This window comes from Eucyclogobius newberryi, unplaced genomic scaffold, assembly GCF_026437365.1.
Source record: "Eucyclogobius newberryi isolate DKJ021-1_F unplaced genomic scaffold, fEucNew1.0.hap1 SCAF_3, whole genome shotgun sequence".
In the NCBI taxonomy this organism is placed as follows: Eukaryota; Metazoa; Chordata; class Actinopteri; order Gobiiformes; family Gobiidae; genus Eucyclogobius; species Eucyclogobius newberryi.
The window spans coordinates 5,217,081-5,233,814 of NW_027315945.1; the positions used below are offsets into that span (position 1 = coordinate 5,217,081).

A 16,734-nucleotide genomic window follows, 5' to 3' on the forward strand; every position below is an offset into this window, starting at 1 on the left:
AGTTTGGACATGCCCGCTCTAGACTGACATGTCACTGCATGTGATCAGCTTGAGTTGTGTAAACTGTGTTTTGCTGTTAAAATGACCTGATTACTAATGAAGTTCATTGAAATTAAAATAAATAAAAGTTTATTGTCATGAAAAACATTGCTTCATTTGTAAATTAGTTTGATTTTTTCCACTCTTATCTTATCTTATAATTGATTTCCTTGATATTACTAAAAAAATCATGAGTAGCACTTTAAATAATGTGTGATAACAAAGTTAGAGGGCTAATATTAAACACATTTGATGTTTATATTGCTTCTAATTGGGACAAAGTAAACATCTGTTGACTATTTTACCACAAAATTGTTTTATTGGGTTTAATTAAAACCCCCAAAATAGAGCGGGTCCAACAGACCCGGAACACCAGCTGAGCAACAAAACCATGAACACCAAACAAGGGTTAAACACCAAAGTGCATGGGACATGCTTTTTCATCTAGTGAACATTCAGTAGTACAGCAAGTTTATAAGTTAGACTTTAAAAGGGGAAGAGATGAGTGCGAAGAGACCAGCACAGAGGCAGACGTGTGTGTGAGGGGCACAGAGGCAGATGTGTGTGTGAGGGGCACAGAGGCAGACGTGTGTGTGAGGGGCACAGAGGCAGACGTGTGTGTGAGGGGCACAGAGGCAGATGTGTGTGTGAGGGGCACAGAGGCAGACGTGTGTGTGAGGGGCACAGAGGCAGACGTGTGTGTGAGGGGCACAGAGGCAGACGTGTGTGTGAGGGGCACAGAGGCAGACGTGTGTGTGAGGGGCACAGAGGCAGACGAGTGTGTGAGGGGCACAGAGGCAGACGTGTGTGTGAGGGGCACAGAGGCAGACGTGTGTGTGAGGGGCACAGAGGCAGACGTGTGTGTGAGGGGCACAGAGGCAGACGTGTGTGAGGGGCACAGAGGCAGACGTGTGTGAGGGGCACAGAGGCAGACGTGTGTGTGAGGGGCACAGAGGCAGACGTGTGTGTGAGGGGCACAGAGGCAGACGTGTGTGTGAGGGGCACAGAGGCAGACGTGTGTGTGAGGGGCACAGAGGCAGATGTGTGTGTGAGGGGCACAGAGGCAGATGTGTGTGTGAGGGGCACAGAGGCAGACGTGTGTGTGAGGGGCACAGAGGCAGACGTGTGTGTGAGGGGCACAGAGGCAGATGTGTGTGTGAGGGGCACAGAGGCAGATGTGTGTGTGAGGGGCACAGAGGCAGATGTGTGTGTGAGGGGCACAGAGGCAGACGTGTGTGTGAGGGGCACAGAGGCAGACGTGTGTGTGAGGGGCACAGAGGCAGACGTGTGTGTGAGGGGCACAGAGGCAGACGTGTGTGTGAGGGGCACAGAGGCAGACGTGTGTGAGGGGCACAGAGGCAGACGAGTGTGTGAGGGGCACAGAGGCAGACGTGTGTGAGGGGCACAGAGGCAGACGTGTGTGTGAGGAGCACAGAGGCAGACGTGTGTGTGAGGGGCACAGAGGCAGACGTGTGTGTGAGGGGCACAGAGGCAGACGTGTGTGTGAGGGGCACAGAGGCAGACGTGTGTGTGAGGGGCACAGAGGCAGACGTGTGTGTGAGGGGCACAGAGGCAGACGTGTGTGTGAGGGGCACAGAGGCAGACGTGTGTGTGAGGGGCACAGAGGCAGACGTGTGTGTGAGGGGCACAGAGGCAGACGTGTGTGTGAGGGGCACAGAGGCAGACGTGTGTGTGAGGGGCACAGAGGCAGACGTGTGTGTGAGGGGCACAGAGGCAGACGTGTGTGTGAGGGGCACAGAGGCAGACGTGTGTGTGAGGGGCACAGAGGCAGACGTGTGTGTGAGGGGCACAGAGGCAGACGTGTGTGTGAGGAGCACAGAGGCAGACGTGTGTGAGGGGCACAGAGGCAGACGTGTGTGTGAGGGGCACAGAGGCAGACGTGTGTGTGAGGGGCACAGAGGCAGACGTGTGTGTGAGGAGCACAGAGGCAGACGTGTGTGAGGGGCACAGAGGCAGACGTGTGTGTGAGGAGCACAGAGGCAGACGTGTGTGAGGAGCACAGAGGCAGACGTGTGTGAGGAGCACAGAGGCAGACGTGTGTGAGGAGCACAGAGGCAGACGTGTGTGAGGAGCACAGAGGCAGACGTGTGTGTGAGGGGCACAGAGGCAGACGTGTGTGAGGGGCACAGAGGCAGACGTGTGTGTGAGGGGCACAGAGGCAGACGTGTGTGAGGGGCACAGAGGCAGACGTGTGTGTGAGGGGCACAGAGGCAGACGTGTGTGTGAGGGGCACAGAGGCAGACGTGTGTGTGAGGGGCACAGAGGCAGACGTGTGTGTGAGGGGCACAGAGGCAGACGTGTGTGTGAGGGGCACAGATCCACCCCCAGTGCCTCTGTTTACGTCAAACCTGTTTGTTAGGACCAGAGGCCCTCTGTTCCTCTCTTATCTATGTTTGCCAAAAGTCTAGTTTAACCCTCAAAAATAGTGTAAAATACTTTCTTTTCAAATCTTTTCAAGTTCTGGACGGAGGCGGCAGCACATGTATGTTAATAGAAAGTACAGGTACAAAGTTTTAGGGTTTCCAAACTTTTCAGGGCGGGACCCCCGAAATAACCATGAAACAGACCCGGCACCCCCACAGCTGTTTAAGTGTCTGTGTTAATGTTAAACCATTTAAAATTGGTTTTAATTGTATTTATTTTAGTAGTCTTTAGTTTCATCTGGCCTAATTTCACTAAACTGACTGTTTCCAATGGAAAAAAACAAATCGTGTCAAAATTGTAAGAACATATCTTGAACTCACCTGGCGACGCCCCGAGTTCTCGCTGCATGTAAACATCGTGAAGCTTTGAACATGAAATCTCCCTGATCTTTTTCTGTCTGTCTCCCTTGTTCCTCCCATGGTCCTCTCTTTGTCCCCCTTGTCTATCGCCTCTTGTCCCCCCCCGTCTGTCCCCCCTCTTCCTCCCGTGTCTCTGACGTCCCGTCCAGGAGCAGAAAGATGTGCCTCTCCAGGAGGGAGCAGTCTGAGGAGGCCATGAGACGACGAAGGGCCTCGTGGAGAGCAGCGTCCCGGAGGTACTACGCCCGCAAGATGGCCCGCCTCCAGACACACCCATCCAGCACCGGCCCAGGCTCCTCTGGCTCTCAGTACCCCCCCTGCTCCGGGCCCCACGGGGACATGCATTTACAGATGCACCGACAGCCGTGGGGTGTGTCCTCCAGGGGGTACTCTTCATGTGAACAGGCCCTTCTCCACCACCAGCCACTCCATCAGGACATACACAGAGCGCTCCAGGACCTGCCCAGACCCCTCCAGGACCTGCCCAGACCCCTCCAGGACCTGCCCAGACCCCTCCAGGACCTGCCCAGACCCCCACACAGCAGCTGATGGATGTCGTGTACAACTGAAGGACTTTGACCAGGACATAAGCCACAATTCCACGGTTTTCTTTGGGGCAGATCGGTGCATTCATTAAAAGGTATAAATCATTTCATTTAAAGTGATTTGTTCCGTAAGCCGGGAGCTCCTTATTGATTCAGTGAGACTGCGGAAAGCCGGAGGATTTGACTTATGGTACACGTTATGGGTCAAAGGGTGAAACCAGAGGAAACTCGCCCAGACACAAGAGAGGAACATAAAGTCAGCACTGAAAAGCCCAGGACTCAAACCCACAACCTCCTTCTATGGTGTAACTAATGACCTTGAATTAAAGAAAGTGATAAAACCTTGGAGATTCTTACCCATATGTTAGCATTTACTCTCTTAATAGTTCCACAAATGTATAGACTTATAGTTTTTTAAGCTTATGGGGGAAGTCAAATGGGAATTTAGCTTCAGGAACCATGAACCATGAACTATAAGACTTTGGAGCCCAGTCACTGATGCTTTTGCTGGAAGAACTGCTGTTAATTCTACATAAATCACATCCTTTATCTTTGCCTAGTTAATATGTATTTATTTTATTAAAAACCATGAATAAAAATAAGTGTTTACAATGTATCTTGTCATTTTGTACATTTAGCCAAAGATTTCTTTCTTATTTGTTTTATGCCTTTTTTTTTTTATCATAGTTTATATTTACTATGATTCATTGTTGCTCCTCACGGCCAAAGCAAGTTCCTAGTTACTGAATGTTTCATTGAAGATAGCAATAAAGCTGATAAAACCCTTCTCCCATCGGACATTATGACCTCAACTGGTTTTAGGACTTGAATTGAACATTTTTATGTGGGTCATTCTTTGAAATCTGCCTTTTGGCCATTAAGGATTTTGAAAAATGTATCTTTAACTTCAAATTTGAACATATCCACACTAAACAGCCACAGTTTACTCTAATGTCATCAGAGTTACCAATAAGTATATTTTCTACATTAGACTTTTCCTTTCTGTGCAAATCAAAGTGAGAAAATACTGTCCGAGGCGATAAGGTCAAGCTTTACAAGCCTCATACAATAAAACTAAAACCAAAACTTGCTGATAGCTATTAAGAAGCTGGGAACTTTAAAGTGTCCGCTCCACAAGTGAAGTTACTGTAACTTATTATGTACTTTAAAGAAACTAATTGTTTTTTATAACATCTAAAGTTGCCGTGAGGAGGTCAAACATGCAGACACAAACAAATCATCATTGTTGTACAGAAAAGAATAAAACCAATTATCAGTAAATGTATATTATGAGTTAATTTTATGATAAAAAGAAAACACCAAAGGTTTTGATTAAAAATATGTTTTTTTTTGGTAGAATTATAAAACAAATATGCAAACATTCCATTTCGGACTGGGCCATATTAGTTAACACAAAAATTAGTTTTACTCCTTAAAATTTGCAAATGCCAATATATGATATGATTTAGAACACCCCAAATAAATAACTCAAACTTTGAAACTAAAATTTGGACTAACTATTAGTAGTTCTGTCTCCATCAACGTCTGAGGTCTCAAAAGACATCGTTTTGTGCAAAAAACATGAGGATCAGCGGGAATTGTATTTAATTTAGCACTTTTTTCCTTGCTTTACTTTCTGTTACAACTTGGCTTTATCCCGCCGAATAAAGTCAGGATTATGTTTTGATAGAAACTTGTCTATCAAAATATAATCTTTATACTTTAATTTGGTGTAAAGAAATAAACTCCCACCCTGACTCTCACCCTGACTCCACCCTGACTCCCACTAAGCAGCAGATGGAGGGTTCTTCTATGCTCACTTTAGAGCAGGGGTCCCCGACCTTTTTTGCACCACGAACCGGAATAATGTAGGTTTTATTTTCACGGACCGGTGTGCCAGTTTATGTCGCGGTCAGTTTAACTTGCTCGGAAGTGGGCGGGGCTTAGGCTTCCATTCGATTAAGCTCCTTTGTACATTATTAAGTGTACCATACCAAAAGATCCGAATTGGAGTAACATAACATACAGTTACACGTGTCCTCATTGTTCTTCTGACTGGTGGAAGCTCATCACATAAATATGGCAAAAATAAGTGCATAAAAATTACAACTCACCACACGCTGAATGAGTGGGGGCCCTGTGCGTGTTTCTGTGCATGAGGTGGTCCCATCAGGACTGATGGAGACAATGACACCTGCAGTGTGTTAAGTCCAGTCTGCGCTGTAGTTTTGTCTTGTTGCCGTCACGGCGCGGGAAGTAGCGCTCAGACTCTTGTAGAAGTAAAAACAGGTGATCGCGTCGCAGTTGCAGAATTCTGGCCCAGGAGACGTGTCCTCCAAATCCCCGCTGACTCCTCGTCTGCTCCTCTTCTGCTCCTCACTTGGTCTTTTCCCCTTTGCAAAAACGCTCTCCAAAGACTTTTGTTATTTACTAATTTTCGCTGGCTTGTGGGTCTACTTTTTGGCAGCGCGTTTGATGCGACGCATCCGCGATGACGTGTCATGTATAATGCACGTATCAGTTGTTCTCACGCAGGACAAGAGCAGAGATATAATAATATACTTGCCATTATATTTAATGGATTTCATTGGCAATTTCCTATAAGGCTTTTCATGATATATCCACAGACGAGCTCATTAGTGTCATGAGTGACAGGCCAAAGTTACGTCAGAGAAGATGCTGTCACTGATAGATTATTTACAGTTTTTGTGCGGACCTCTACTGGTCCCCGGCCCGGTGGTTGGGGACCCCTGCTTTAGAGCGTGCAATGCTGCCATCTCCTGTCCAAAGAAATACATGTCAGACCAACAGGTCCGGGCCCCTCTGCTCCTGTGTCAGGTGTCAGGTGAGGGACAAAAGAATGTCCAAGGTTTTAGATATTACATGGAACACAGTGAAGTGGAGAAAATATGCCACCGTGACATTACTAAGAACTGGAGGTCCCTCCAGAATGAAGGAAAAGATGAAAAGGAAACTGGTCAGGGAAGCTACCAAGAGGCCTACAGAGGCCTACAGAGACCTACAGAGACCTACAAAGACCTACAAAGACCTACATTAAAAGAGCTGCAGGACTTTCTGGCACGTCCTGGCTGTGTAGTACTGTATTCTTCATGTGTCTGGGCTCTGGAGTCGGGCGGCAGGGCCATTTATCACAAAAAAAAGATCTGAAAAAGGCTAAATTTTGCACCAACACATTTGACGTCTCCCAAAAGCATGTGGGAAAATGTGTTGTGGTCTGATGAAACCAACGCTGAACTTTTTGGCCAGAACTCCAAAAGGTATGTTTGGTGCAAAAACAGCAGTGCACATCACTAAAAGAAGACTCAGAGTGGAACAGGGTGGAGCAGGGTGGAGCAGAGTGGAGCAGGGTGGAGCAGAGTGGAACAGAGTGGAGCAGGGTGGAGCAGAGTGGAACAGAGTGGAGCAGGGTGGAGCAGAGTGGAGGCAGCATCATGCTTTGGACCTGTTTTTCATCAGCTGGAACTGTGGCCTTAGTAAGGTGGAAGGAATTATGAACATTTCCAAATAAGATAAGATAAGATATTCCTTTATTGTCCCACATGGGGAAATTTCATTGGTGCAACGCAGGTAGATACAGAGGTAGATCCAGAAGAACAGATCACTTATAGGAAGTCTGAAAAACACTTTCAGTAGAAGATCTCCTATAAATAAAAACTCCCATAGACAAATAAATAAATACATAAATAAATACATAAATTCCATTGCATGTGATCACGACAGTAATTGCACATGAATATGTGTCACGACGGCACATAGATTGCACATGAATTTCACAGTAATTGCACATGAATCACAACAATAATTGCACATATGACAGAATTGCACATGGTTAGGTCAGTATTGTGAGTGTTCAGGACTAACAGTGTTTGTTATAAAGTCTGACAGCAGCAGGAAGGAAAGACCTACAGAACCTTTCCTTCACACAGCGAGGCTGGATCAGTCTCTCACTGAAGCTGCTCTCCAGAGCGGACAGAGTGTCCTGCAGGGGGTGAGACTCATGGTCCAGCATAGATGTGAATCTAGCCAGGACCCTCCTGTCCCCCACCTCCTGCACCGAGTCCAGAGCACAGCCCAGGACAGAGCTGGACTTCTTGATGACTCTGTCCAGCCTCTTCCTCTCCCTCTCTGTGATGCTGCTGCTCCAGCAGGCCACACCGTACAGGAGCTGATGCCACCACAGAGTCATAGAAGGTCTTCAGGAGTGGCCCTGTCACTCCAAAAGACCTGAGTCTCCTCAGGAGGTAGAGCCGACTCTGGCTCTTCCTGTACAGTCTGTGTTATGAGTCCAGTCCAGTTTGTGGTTCAGATGAACACCCAGGTACTTGTATGAGTCCACTCTCTCAATGTCCCGTCCCTGGATGTTCACTGGTGAGGGGGCAGTGGGGTGGCGTCTGCGGAAATCCACCACCATCTCCTTGGTCTTCCCCGCGTTGATGAGGAGGTGGTTCCGCTGACACCAGTCCACAAAGTCCTGCTCCAGTCCTCTGTACTCCTCGTCATCGTCGTCCGTGATGAGTCCGATGATGGCAGAGTCATCAGAGAACTTCTGCAGGACACAGCTGTCCGTGTCGTGTCTGAAGTCTTCAGTGTAAAGGGTGAAGAGAAAGGGCGCGAGGACAGTGCCCTGGGGCGCCCCCACACTGCAGGTCCGAGTGTCAGACACACAGTCCCGGGCTCTCACAAACTGGGGTCGGTCTGTGAGGTAGTCCAGGATCCACTCTGCCAGGTCATACTCCACACCAGCCGTCTCCAGCTTGTCCCTCAGGAGCAGCGGCTGGATGGTGTTGAAGGCGCTGGAGAGATCAAAGAACAGGATCCTCACAGAGCTGCCAGGCTTTTCCAGGTGAGAGAGAGAGCGGTGCAGCAGGGAGATGACGGCGTCCTCCACTCCGATGCCAGACCGATATGCAATGGCTATCCATGGCTGAGCTCACGGTGGAGCGGAGGTGGTCCAGGACCAGCCGCTCCAGTGTCTTCATCAGGTGGGACGTGAGAGCCACTGGCCTGAAGCTGTTGAGGTCTTTGGGGCGCGGTGTCTTAGGCACAGGTACCAGACAGGAGGTCTTCCAGACCTGTGGTACCACCCTCAGCTTCAGGCTCATGTTGAAGACATGCTCCATAACTCCACACAGTTCATCTGCAGGACTTAAGGAGCCTGGGGCTGATGCCATCAGGTCCTGCTGCCTTCCTCACTTTAATCCTCTTCAGCTCTCTCCTCACCTGTGCTGCTGTGACAGTCAGTGGTTGGCAGGGGGACCGTGTGCTGGGGGGATGGGTGAGTCCAGGCGAAGTGGGGAGCTGATGGTCCGGGCAGAGAAGCGAAGAGGAACAGATACCAGTCAATGTTGGCACAAAACCTTTAGGCTTCTGCAGAGGAAGAGGAACTTCATCTTTCAGCCAGACAATGACCCAAAGCATACATCTAAATCACCAAAAGAATGGCTTCACCATAGGAAGATTCAAGTTTTGGACTGGCCCAGTGTGTGAGGTGATCTGAAGAGGGCTGTGTCCTCTTAACAAAGTATTAGTTCAAAGATATATGCACACTTGGCCCCGATCCCACAGACCAGGGGCCTCATTTATAAAAGAGTGCGTCAAACTGACATCACGGTAATGGTCTGTGTGAAACCGCGTACCAGAATGCAAAAATTAACGAGCATAAAAAACTTGCACTTCTCTCTTCTATATGATCCTGCCCTGATATACCATATAATGGCTATGCAAATCACAAAATTAACCTATTTAGCATATTCACAAGGGCGAGGGTGCTGCAGATGGACGAGAAAAGGCGAAAAAATATGAAATTCTCTGAGATGGAGGTGGAAACACTAATCTGTGAGTCTTTAAACAGAAATCTTCACAAGGCGCTGCTCATCTGAGGGCGTGGCCTGTAGCGGCGATGGTCAGTGGAAACCAGACTTCTCTCCTCCTCAGTATCTGTCATAATATGAGCCTGATTGTGCTGAACGTGCTCAGGTCAGACTGTAGCCCACACTGCCCTGCGTGATAATCCCCTGTCCACAAAGTGAGCAATCTAAGGCCTCAATCGTAATAATGTAACAGTAAAACCGTTAGACTGAACTACAGCTCTTAAGGAGACTAAATAAAATCCTTTGACATGAGACGTCAGACGAGGAGCGTGGACCTCCAGAGCCCCGTGCCTCAGCTGAGAGAGGGAGAGAGAGAGAGAGAGAGAGCAGGGAGAGAGAGGGGGGAGAGAGAGAGTGGAGAGAGAGCAGGGAGAGAGCAGGGAGAGAGAGAGCAGGGAGAGAGAGAGAGGGGAGAGAGAGCAGGGAGAGAGAGAGCAGGGAGAGAGAGAGAGGGGAGAGAGCAGGGAGAGAGCAGGGAGAGAGCAGGGAGAGAGAGAGCAGGGAGAGAGAGAGAGAGAGAGAGGGGAGAGAGAGCAGGGAGAGAGCAGGGAGAGAGGGGGGAGAGAGCAGGGAGAGAGCAGGGAGAGAGAGAGCAGGGAGAGAGCAGGGAGAGAGAGAGAGAGAGAGCAGGGAGAGAGAGAGAGGGGAGAGAGAGAGAGAGAGAGAGAGAGGGGAGAGAGAGCAGGGAGAGAGCAGGGAGAGAGGGAGAGAGGGGGGAGAGAGCAGGGAGAGAGAGAGCAGGGAGAGAGAGAGAGAGAGCAGGGAGAGAGAGAGAGGGGAGAAAGAGCAGGGAGAGAGCAGGGAGAGAGAGAGCAGGGAGAGAGAGAGAGGGGAGAGAGAGCAGGGAGAGAGAGAGAGAGCAGGGAGAGAGAGAGAGGGGAGAGAGCAGGGAGAGAGCAGGGAGAGAGAGAGCAGGGAGAGAGAGAGCAGGGAGAGAGAGAGAGGGGAGAGAGCAGGGAGAGAGCAGGGAGAGAGAGAGCAGGGAGAGAGAGAGAGAGAGAGAGGGGAGAGAGAGCAGGGAGAGAGCAGGGAGAGAGGGGGAGAGAGCAGGGAGAGAGCAGGGAGAGAGAGAGCAGGGAGAGAGCAGGGAGAGAGAGAGAGAGAGAGAGCAGGGAGAGAGAGAGCAGGGAGAGAGAGAGAGGGGAGAGAGAGCAGGGAGAGAGAGAGAGGGGAGAGAGCAGGGAGAGAGCAGGGAGAGAGAGAGCAGGGAGAGAGAGAGAGAGAGAGAGAGAGAGAGAGAGGGGAGAGAGAGCAGGGAGAGAGCAGGGAGAGAGGGAGAGAGGGGGGAGAGAGCAGGGAGAGAGAGAGCAGGGAGAGAGCAGGGAGAGAGGGAGAGAGAGCAGGGAGAGAGAGAGAGGGGAGAAAGAGCAGGGAGAGGGGAGAGAGAGCAGGGAGAGAGAGAGAGAGAGAGCAGGGAGAGAGAGAGAGGGGAGAGAGCAGGGAGAGAGCAGGGAGAGAGAGAGCAGGGAGAGAGAGAGAGAGAGCAGGGAGAGAGAGAGCAGGGAGAGAGAGAGAGAGAGGGGAGAGAGAGCAGGGAGAGAGAGAGAGAGAGAGCAGGGAGAGAGAGAGAGGGGAGAGAGCAGGGAGAGAGCAGGGAGAGAGAGAGCAGGGAGAGAGAGAGAGAGAGGGGAGAGAGAGCAGGGAGAGAGCAGGGAGAGAGAGAGCAGGGAGAGAGCAGGGAGAGAGAGAGAGAGAGAGCAGGGAGAGAGAGAGAGGGGAGAGAGAGAGAGAGAGAGAGAGAGGGGAGAGAGAGCAGGGAGAGAGCAGGGAGAGAGGGAGAGAGGGGGGAGAGAGCAGGGAGAGAGAGAGCAGGGAGAGAGAGAGAGAGAGCAGGGAGAGAGAGAGAGGGGAGAAAGAGCAGGGAGAGAGCAGGGAGAGAGAGAGCAGGGAGAGAGAGAGAGGGGAGAGAGAGCAGGGAGAGAGAGAGAGAGCAGGGAGAGAGAGAGAGGGGAGAGAGCAGGGAGAGAGCAGGGAGAGAGAGAGCAGGGAGAGAGAGAGCAGGGAGAGAGAGAGAGGGGAGAGAGCAGGGAGAGAGCAGGGAGAGAGAGAGCAGGGAGAGAGAGAGAGAGAGAGAGGGGAGAGAGAGCAGGGAGAGAGCAGGGAGAGAGGGGGGAGAGAGCAGGGAGAGAGCAGGGAGAGAGAGAGCAGGGAGAGAGCAGGGAGAGAGAGAGAGAGAGAGAGCAGGGAGAGAGAGAGCAGGGAGAGAGAGAGAGGGGAGAGAGAGCAGGGAGAGAGAGAGAGGGGAGAGAGCAGGGAGAGAGCAGGGAGAGAGAGAGCAGGGAGAGAGAGAGAGAGAGAGAGAGAGAGAGAGAGGGGAGAGAGAGCAGGGAGAGAGCAGGGAGAGAGGGAGAGAGGGGGGAGAGAGCAGGGAGAGAGAGAGCAGGGAGAGAGCAGGGAGAGAGGGAGAGAGAGCAGGGAGAGAGAGAGAGGGGAGAAAGAGCAGGGAGAGGGGAGAGAGAGCAGGGAGAGAGAGAGAGAGAGAGCAGGGAGAGAGAGAGAGGGGAGAGAGCAGGGAGAGAGCAGGGAGAGAGAGAGCAGGGAGAGAGAGAGAGAGAGCAGGGAGAGAGAGAGCAGGGAGAGAGAGAGAGAGAGGGGAGAGAGAGCAGGGAGAGAGAGAGAGAGAGAGCAGGGAGAGAGAGAGAGGGGAGAGAGCAGGGAGAGAGCAGGGAGAGAGAGAGCAGGGAGAGAGAGAGAGAGAGGGGAGAGAGAGCAGGGAGAGAGCAGGGAGAGAGAGAGCGGGGGAGGCTCAGTGAAGGGAGAGCACTGAGGATCTGTGCCACTGAGGGAGGGCATCTGAACAGAGGAGCAATGAAGGAAAACGTTCAAATAAGTGAGTGGCCTGCGCATGAAGCGAGCGCGTGATTGTGTCTTTCTCTCTTATCCAATGATCTGGTTCAAAAGCGTTAAAGAGCTAAAACCGATAATATAATACATCCATGGCTAAAATGAGCTGGACCGCTTTGGTAGAGACTTCTCAGAGCCCCTTTGGACCCCTTAAATGGGCCATTACAGTTCACTCCAGGCAGTAGAGACATTTCGGACCGTCCCAATCCACTCCAAAGAGAACACGTCTGTAGCTCCACCCTGGGCCCCTCTGTCTCTGCTGCAGCTCCACCGTGGGCACCTCTGTTTCTGTCACTGCTGCAGCTCCACTGTGGGCCCCTCTGTCTCTGCTGCAGCTCCACTGTGGGCCCCTCTGTCTCTGCTGCAGCTCCACTGTGGGCCCCTCTGTCTCTGCTGCAGCTCCACTGTGGGCCCCTCTGTCTCTGCTGCAGCTCCACCCAGGGCCGCTGTGCATGTGTGAGGTGCAAGAGGAAGTGGTTTGTCGTTTTATTTCTCTCCATCACTTCCTCACTTCTCCGACAGCAACGAGGAAGCGCTGACTCTATAGTAAGCCCATTCTTATTTTCATCATTTTATTTGTATCATCATTGTTTATTATCACAGATTTCTAACTGTAGCTGAAATGTTGCTTTTGGTCCTGGATTCGCTCTGGTGTAGACATTTTCGGGGTTCTTTTTCCTGCTTGACCTGGTTTAGTTCATTTGCAGTACTAGTGTAGACCAGATAAGGTTCCTGCATGGTGTGTTTGTGTTATTTAGAGTGAAATCAATTCATGTTTTTGTGTCTTTATTGTCATTTTAGCCCTGGTTTAGTCCTGATATGGGCCTGATAAAGTCTGGGTTTAGATCCAAAGGCAGGGGAGGAAAGTAAATCACGTTACTGTGGTTGTTTAAATTCAGCTTCAATCTGTTTAGGCAATCACGTTTTGTTTAAATTGATCAGAAATTGAATTGTACTTTTCCTTGAGGACACATTGTCAGTACTCTTTCCGCTCCTGTTCAAAAGTAAAATGTGGTCTTCAGTAGCACTTGAAACCTGAACTGACATAGATTAAATCCTAATTTGGAATTTATGACAAATGACACTAAAGGCTTAGTAACATATTCATATAAAATCCAGATAGTTTGGCTGAGGCTACTCAAAGCACATTTAGCATAAAGTGTTCATCTGTCATAAAAAGTCTCTTTGTAGGAGTACATTTTAGCTACTTTACTTAAATCATTTTTACAGTGAATCCTGTGTAAACACACTGGATTATATAAACCCAGGCTCATTCCGTTGTCCCGCGTTCACCCTCAAACACTCTCCTTCATACACCACATACACGGACACTGGACGTAAGGTGGATGAAGTGTCTTGCCCAATGACACGAGTGTGCACTCCCGCCCCCCAGTGGCCCCTGGCATTCTAGGTCTCCCATCCAGTTACAGGCCCATCCATGCTTAGCCTCTGAGATGTATGCAGCCATGTGACGCGCACGAATATTAATCAAATACTTTAACAGTTCTCAAAATGTGTGTGTTTATTTTGTCCTCTTTCCGCTCCTGCAGCTTTATATTATTCATTATTTAACACAATGAATCATGTCTTTCAGCAGTGATCCGTCACAGATCTTTTTGAAACAAAAACTGGTACAAAGTTCCACATGTGTCACAATGAACTAAAGCTTTAGATTGTGAAACAGTAAAAGCTAAAGTTCATAGTCCACAGTTATATTGACCCCATCAGAAAACAAATGCATCATCAAATGTACAAAATGACTACACCATAAGCAGATATGTCTGTAGAATATGTTTATTCATAAATAAGTCAAATCACGTACAAAATGATAAAGGAATGATATCATACTTTAATATGTTACCTGTTGTAGCGGTCACTCGAGGGTCAGCAGTGACGTCACTGTGAGACACAGACTCATCATGGACATGGCTCCTGCAGCGGACCACCTCTGTCCTGATCCTGGTGTCACCAACAGTCATAATATATATATATACATATATATATATATATATATATATATATATATATATATATATATATATGTATATATATATATATATATATATATAGTTATATATAGTTATATATAGTTATATAGTTATATATTATCCCTTATTCTTCAGTTCGCACGCGCAAAGGCTCGTGCTGCCCCTACACGCACGCGCTCTGCGCTGTCTGTTTCCAAAACAACAGTATAGGCTCGTGGCGCATGTGGGTCTGAACACTGGGCATTGGGGGCCTACGGCTATATTTAGAGCCAGACAAGTGGCCCCCAGCACATCCTCTGCACACTGATGATCTGAGCTTTGTTCGGGACAAAGTGCTGTTTGTGCCCAGAACTTTCCACTGCCCCGGCAGCTGTTACATGGACCCACACCAGATCTATAACCCACACTCATGGGACAGACCCGGGACAGGAGACGGTTGTCCGCAGCTGCTGCCCGCGGGCAGGGGGAAGGGATGCACCTGCCGCGGGCTCAGACTCAGGCCTGGACTTGCTCTCCTCTCGCCCTGATCCGCCACTGATCCCGCGGCCTTGTGTGCTGTTGAAACAGCTCTGTGCGTCAGGGTCATTTGCATCTGACCACAAACAGCCAACAGGATACACCAGCAGCACCAGCACCAGAAGCACCAGCAGCAGCACCAGCACCAGCAGCACGGCCTGTTCTCCGCTCTCTAAACCCGCGGCAGAGGACGTGATTCTTTGCTGACGCTCCACGACAGCTGCTCCCGGCGTCTGCGGGAGAAGAGTCTCTTTCTGCGGCTGTAGACAGAGGACAAAGCCGCACTGTGCCGTGAGTACAAACAGAGTAGATCCTGTAGAAGCCGGACAGAGGAGCCTGCGCTCCGCGCGTCACTGCCGCAGTAACAGACCGTGTCCGTGGAACAGAGTCTGCGCTGGCTCCTGAGCTCTGGAACTCGCCCGTGCGTGGATACAAACTAAATTATTGATTTTGAAATGTGTTAACATTTTGGTGATATTTAAATGGCCTATAGGCCATAAGCAAACAGACTCACCGCGCAGCCGCAGTCCCGTCGCATCCTTTCAGTCTTTGTCTGTGGCCCCTGTGTCCTCTTCAGCAGGGCCCTGGTCTGTCCTAGTCCTGCCCTGGTTCTGATCCTGTCCTGGTCCTGTCCTGGTCCTGGTCCTGGTCCTGTCCTGGTCCTGTCCCTGCTGCAGTCAGTGCGTCAGGAGCGGTGGAGCCGCGTGCGCTCTGCGCTGCGCAGCGGCGCTTTGGAGCGGCGCGCTGCGCTTCTATTGGCTGTGAGCGCTTGTACACGGGACTACGGGTGGACCGTCACATATACAGTGTACGGGGGACGTATGTTCCACACTCGGACCTCTTGGACTGTGGTTTTGAATATAAGAAGCGTTAAAAACGCCTTTTTTAGTCAATAAACTTATTTGAGCTAAATAGACCCCTTTCCAACTTTGGGGCTCTTTCTGGGACCCCAGAATAATTTTGTGAGTGAAATGATCACCCCTTCATACCACACACACTTGGACGTGTCCTTTTTTGCAGGGATTGCTGGGAAGAAGAAGGAGGCCTCATTGCTGAGGGTTTTGGAGCCAGAGGCACACTCACAGCGCACAGAAAAGGTAAGAATCAGGGCTTTTAACGCGGCCTTTTCCACTCTGTGCTGAGCCCAGGGGTCAAGGGGGACCCCAAGCCCTTATTTTGACACCGATGGTCCGGTTTTCAGGTGTTTTTGTCCCACTATGAGCCGCTCTGGAGCAGGGTGGGTCCGGGACGCTGTGCGTCACAGAGGAGCATGGAGGCACGGCAGGGGGAGCCATTCTGCGCACAAGCGGCACACAGCTCTTTCTCAGGCTGCTCCAGTCACACAGGGAGCAGAGGGGCCCGGGCCTCGCTGTGGGGTCGATGGCATCACCGGGGTTACCCACGAGGAGAGTTATGACGGCGGAACGTGCGTGCGCCCCGCTGTGTTCCACCTGTGAACAGAGAGAGAGGGGCAGGTCAGGACAGGACGGGAACAGGACTGGGACAGGGGACACACTGCTTATGACTCTAGGCCTCATCAGACTGACCTCAGGCCCAGGCCCACTGTAGAAACTAAACCAGGGGACAACAGCTCACGTGAGTCTGAAAACATCCAAGATGGCTCCTGCAGGTGAACACTTCCTGCTTCTGTCCACTCTCACTTTCAATGCACCTTTAATGGTCATCTGGACAGGGCCCACATAACGACTGGTCCCTAACTGTGGGGGCCCCTCACTGTCACCGAGGGCCCATGTGAACCAGCCTATGCGTGTGGACTTGTAGTGACTGAATGAAAGTGTCACTTATGGTAAAAGCTGCTCTTCTCTGCTCTTATAACATGCTGAAAAGAGAGAAAAAGAGAAAATAAAAGACAAGTAAAACATTATCTTCTGCATCATGTCACAATATTATCATACTATAAAGATCAATGTGCTGAATGATCACGTGTCATGTGTGCCTTTTGCGCGCTCTGTCTTTATATAAACTGTGGTCAGACATAAAGATAACTGTCCTAAACACAACCCTGAAGGGGCGTCTCTGTGAGTTGCGTGAGCTTTAGCCTGCGGGAGGGCGAACAGCGCCACCTGTGGAGCACATGCAGAACACA

At 50.2% G+C, this 16,734-nt stretch overlaps 2 protein-coding genes across 3 annotated transcripts in view; both read left to right on the forward strand.

The window, feature by feature from the left end:
• LOC140374184 (uncharacterized) overlaps positions 1 to 3,115 on the forward strand; it is a 5,972-nt gene extending 2,857 nt beyond the window's left edge. The window contains exon 4 of one of the 2 annotated variants that reach the window (XM_072461007.1): positions 2,993 to 3,115. In XM_072461007.1, the coding sequence (XP_072317108.1) occupies positions 2,993 to 3,031 (39 nt within the window). In that variant the 3' untranslated portion in view covers positions 3,032 to 3,115. The remainder of the gene's footprint in view (positions 1 to 2,992) is intronic. The other variant, XM_072461008.1, reaches the window with a different exon arrangement.
• LOC140374501 (vitelline membrane outer layer protein 1 homolog) overlaps positions 1 to 16,734 on the forward strand; it is a 321,142-nt gene that overhangs the window by 153,964 nt on the left and 150,444 nt on the right. The window lies entirely within an intron of this gene.